Source organism: Solanum tuberosum, unplaced genomic scaffold, assembly GCF_000226075.1.
Source record: "Solanum tuberosum cultivar DM 1-3 516 R44 unplaced genomic scaffold, SolTub_3.0 scf00114, whole genome shotgun sequence".
NCBI lineage: Eukaryota > Viridiplantae > Streptophyta > Magnoliopsida > Solanales > Solanaceae > Solanum > Solanum tuberosum.
The window spans coordinates 1,444,767-1,449,507 of NW_006239038.1; the positions used below are offsets into that span (position 1 = coordinate 1,444,767).

General features: G+C 29.1%; 1 protein-coding gene across 1 annotated transcript; it reads left to right on the forward strand.

Moving 5' to 3' along the window:
• The first annotated feature begins 271 nt into the window (after nt 1–271).
• LOC102587925 (cytochrome b5-like) lies at nt 272–1,681 on the forward strand. The gene is made up of 3 exons (XM_006349870.2): nt 272–418; nt 773–839; nt 1,405–1,681. The coding sequence occupies exons 1-3, from the start codon at nt 329–331 to the stop codon at nt 1,674–1,676; spliced, it is 429 nt and encodes a 142-aa protein (XP_006349932.1). The 5' UTR covers nt 272–328; the 3' UTR covers nt 1,677–1,681.
• Nucleotides 1,682–4,741: the final 3,060 nt, after the last annotated feature.

Genomic DNA, 4,741 nt, shown 5'->3' on the forward strand with positions numbered 1-4,741 from the left:
TATATATATATATATATATATATATACATATATACACTCAATAATGAATTTAGCTAAATACCTAGGATAAATATTATTTTCAAAATTTGGTTTTTTTTTTTTTCTATTGACCCCATTACACATCACCTTTTTCTGGTCCATGCGTTATGACAAAATAATCATCATCACTTGAATATGACATAGCATTAAAATAAATGGATATAGACCCAAAATATTACTAGTTTATTTGACCAATAATTATGCCATAGTTTGAGTTGTTGTTTATATATTGATTGATGAAGGAAATAACACTTAGAAATAGAGGGAATAAAGAAAAAGAAAAGGAGTTATGGGAGTTGATAATAAAGTTTTGAAAACATATGATGAAGTTTCTTTGCATAATAATCCTAAAGATTGTTGGGTTATCATAAATGCTAAGGTATGTATAGAAAAACTTTCACTATTTTATTTCTACGATATACAAAGTATTTTGCGTTTATACAAATTCTGAAAAGAATAATATTATCTTAAAGCAAACATTAATAACTAATTTGACGGTCCAAATTCTTCATGACATATAGGTTACACGAATTTTCTCTTTGATCGAATGAGAACTAGTTAGATTCAATTTAATATGCTTTTTTATGATCTTGAATTACATGTCTTAATTGTATTTATGGAAGTCAACCCTGATCATGTCATAGATCAAAATTATGATATGATCATAGAATTTGTTTTTGACACAAATTTATATTCAGAAATTACATTAAAAAAAGTATTTTAATATATGCAGGCATACAATGTGACAAACTTCCTAAATGATCATCCTGGTGGTGAAGAAGTCTTGTTGGCAGCAGCAGGTACACTCAAGGACCCCCACCCCCCCTCTATATACATAAATAACATTGTAAAAGTATAGTGATTTTAATTATCAGTTATAGGAGATCGCCAGGTATTCATATATTTTTAATCAAAAGTTTCGAAGTCAGATATGAGTGTGGATTAATTTCCACCAACAAATCTTAGATTGTATAAAGCTCCTAATAGACACACAGTAGTTTGGATTAAAAGTCCACAATGACCAACTTTCGTCTTTGTTCGTGATCAATCAGTCTAACAGTCGAGCAAATTTATATCATTACGCTTACGAGCAAAAACTTAGCTTGAATCTACCTTCGCACACCTTCGTTACTTTTTGTATTTGATAAAGGGTAATCCCCCGGATTCACAATATGACATGTGTGTTTACGGAAATTCAGTAACTTTTGTCTACATTTTGTATATGTATTAAGAAATTTATTAAAATATTTTATTATAAACTGAGTTATTATCATACATATATAAAACTCAAAGTCAGTTATATGAACTCATAAATTTCAAATTCTGCGTCTGTCTAAGATTTCATATGGAGATTATTTTTTATAGGTAAGGATGCAAGTGAAGAGTTTGAAGAAGCAGGACATGGGAGTGCAGCAAGATTGATGCTAGATGAATTCTATGTGGGAGAAATTGATCCTTCTACAAAAATTAATGCCACTTTGGACACCACTTCATCAACAAATTTTCTTGAAAAGCATAACAAAATTGATTATTATCAAGGCAAGTCATCCAGGCAAAATAATGTAAAACTTCTTCAATTTTTGGTGCCAATTGTAATCTTGTTGTTGGGAAGTACTTTATTTAAGTTCTTGCATTGAAAGTATAGGGGAAAAAAATTAAGTGTGTTTGGTGTTTCACTTTCATATTTGTGTCATTTGATGAGTTGAAGGTTCATCAAAATAATTACTTCGTACGTTTTGAACAATCTTAATGTTATGAGGTTAATTTTTAAGGTTGAATCAAATTCAAGATTCATTTTAAAAAAAAATTATAATATCTAAATTAACTTTAATCTCCATTCTTGATTTGTTTGGTGTTAGACAGAGGAAATTAAAATCCTTTCCAAGTGGCCCCAAAACACAAAGTATGACAACAAGAGTCCCAAGAAATAATCACCATGATCATCACATGTGTAGAGTGACCAATACATTCTATGTGAAGAGGGGCCAAATTAATTAATGGCCAATCATTTTTTTTTTCCCTTAGAAAACTACTTCATTCGTCTCATCTCATACTATCTGTCGTATTTTTTTTTGTGTTTTACACAATCTTTGAAAAAATATTAATTAGAAAGAGATTTTAATTATTTTACCTTCAATATTTACTACATTGAGTTGCTTATAGTTTTGAAGAACTAATCTTATCTTAAACTTTTAAAATTACATATAATTTTTTTAAAAATCACAACAGATAATTTGAGACGACGGGTATTTGAGAAAAATTGGAAGGTTGTTATTCTCAATGAGGAAATAAAAACATTAATTGGTTATGACTAAATGCACACCTCACAACACAATCTAAACAAGTATATACTCACTATATATATGCATGGCAGCTCTTGTAAGAAGGCAGATGTAATTAATTTGTGCATCATATTGGCATGTGTTGCTACAATTGCAAACTTCAAGAAAGTTACACTTAAATGTGTCTATAAATGGAATATGTTCACATCATGAAAGAGATTCCTTTGGTAGTTAGCTTATCCACTGAAAATATATATAAACAATTTTACACTATTTTTGTAAAAATAATAATAATTGGGAGGGCAGGTGATGTGTGGGTGGGGTGGGTGGTGGGGGGCATCTCAACCAAACTCATAAATCAATAATAATAATTATATCTCAATATCAAATAAGTTGCTTATTTGTTGTTATCCAACTTTGAATAAAGGACAAAGGTTGTAGCAGATTGACAATTAACATAAAATTTGTTGTGATCCTAATGAATCCCACAACCAAAATAATCTTAATTAAACATATCTTTTATAAACTTATCTTGATTCATGATTTAAGAAAACGAAGAGATTGATGATATTGATATTGCGCATTATATTGAAGTAGAGTGGATGAAGTAGAGGCTAGCCTTTGGGATATTTTGTGATAGGAATATGTTGACAAATTAAAGCTTAAAGGTAAAACAAAGTGTTGGTGATTAGACCTACTTTGTTGTATGGGGCATAATGTTGATCAGTCAAGAATACCAATGTACAAAAGATGAGCATAACAGAGATGAGGATGTGCAAATGGATGTGTCGACATACTAGGAGAGATATGATTAGGAATGAAGCTATAAGAAGCAAGATGAAAGTGACTTTCATAGCAGGCAAGATGAGGGAAGTGAGACTAGGATGATTTGAACATGTGAAGAAGATAGCAAGGACACACTAGTAAGGAGACATGAGAGGTTGGTTGTAGTAGAGGCTAGGAAAGGTAGAGGTAGGTCGAAGAAGAATCGAGAAAAAAAATGATTAGACAAAATATAATACAACTTAATAAATTAAAATGACCTTATATAGAAAAATAGTAAGGTCAAGAATTAACATAAAAGACTAGCAGGTAAAGTTGAGTGTTGTCACACTTCGTGTAGAATAGGTGGGATCTAGCCTTCTCACCTCTTCTCCTTTTTAGCATTATTCTTTAGTTATCACATATATAGTTTCTTACTCTTGGATGTATTAATATATGTTGTTGCAATTGTTTTGTGTTTTGTTATTTTGTTGTCATATTTTTCTTACAGTTTTGTGTTGAATACATTTTTTTTTTTTATCAAGACTTTATCAGAAACAATCTCTCTACTCTAAAAAGAATATGAATATAATATACGTATATCGCCCTCTCCAAATTTCATTTATAAAATTACACTAAATACGATAACAAACTATTACAATTATTAGACAGGTGAATTTTTTTACTAATTTTCTATTTTGCAAGTGGAAGAAGACACTGGCTGACCTTAGTACTATTCATAATGCACAAATCTCCACATTGTGACTTCATCTACAGTTAGCTTCCAAAGTCTTTTGTAGAAGTGGGCCCTTTACATAAAAACAACCAAAAATAGTTCTAAAATGTGAATTATTAATTTTAAAAGGGTGAAAATGTTTCACCTTATATTATTGAGTTTTAGCCTCAATAAATATTTAACAAGTTATTATTTTGATGGTTAAGAATAAATTTTTTGACCTATTTATCATACTTAGTTGCATGTTTGAATTTATTAAGGACTTAATCATACTTAATTGCAAGTTAATACGGTAAATCGTGTTGACGGTTGAGGATATAATTAAATAATAGTATTATTTTATGTATATTAGCTAGTGAATGTAAATATTTTTAGCCCTGTTCTATCAAATGTGTAATTTTTTCTTTTTTTATATTGTTCCTATTTGATATTCGGTATATTTGTATTAAAAATGTCGTAAATTTTTAAGGTTCAAACTCAAAATTTCTCATTACATCTTAATCACTTGCAAACTTTGGAGTTCGATATTCACTTTCAAATCCAATTGATTTGAATTTGTGTTTTTAAACTCCATTTTGAGGGAGTATTTTATATTTAAAATAAATTTATTTATAAAATTTTAATTAAGAATAAATTTTATTTTTATGGGGTGGGGGTGTGGAGCAGTCAAAAAGCAAACTTATTGTGGGAGGCAATGTCTTTTAACAAGAAAGAATCATTGGTTAACAATGTCCACTTAAGTATATGATGAGATAAATCACTTTTTAAGTGATATGTCCCAAATTTATAATCTAGCAAAGAGTATTATTGGGAATTGAAAATTCTCAATTTCACAAAATTAATAATGTTATTAAAGAAATATTTCACATAATTGATGATGCCATTAAAGAAATAACATAAATCCACCATATCTTCCAACTAT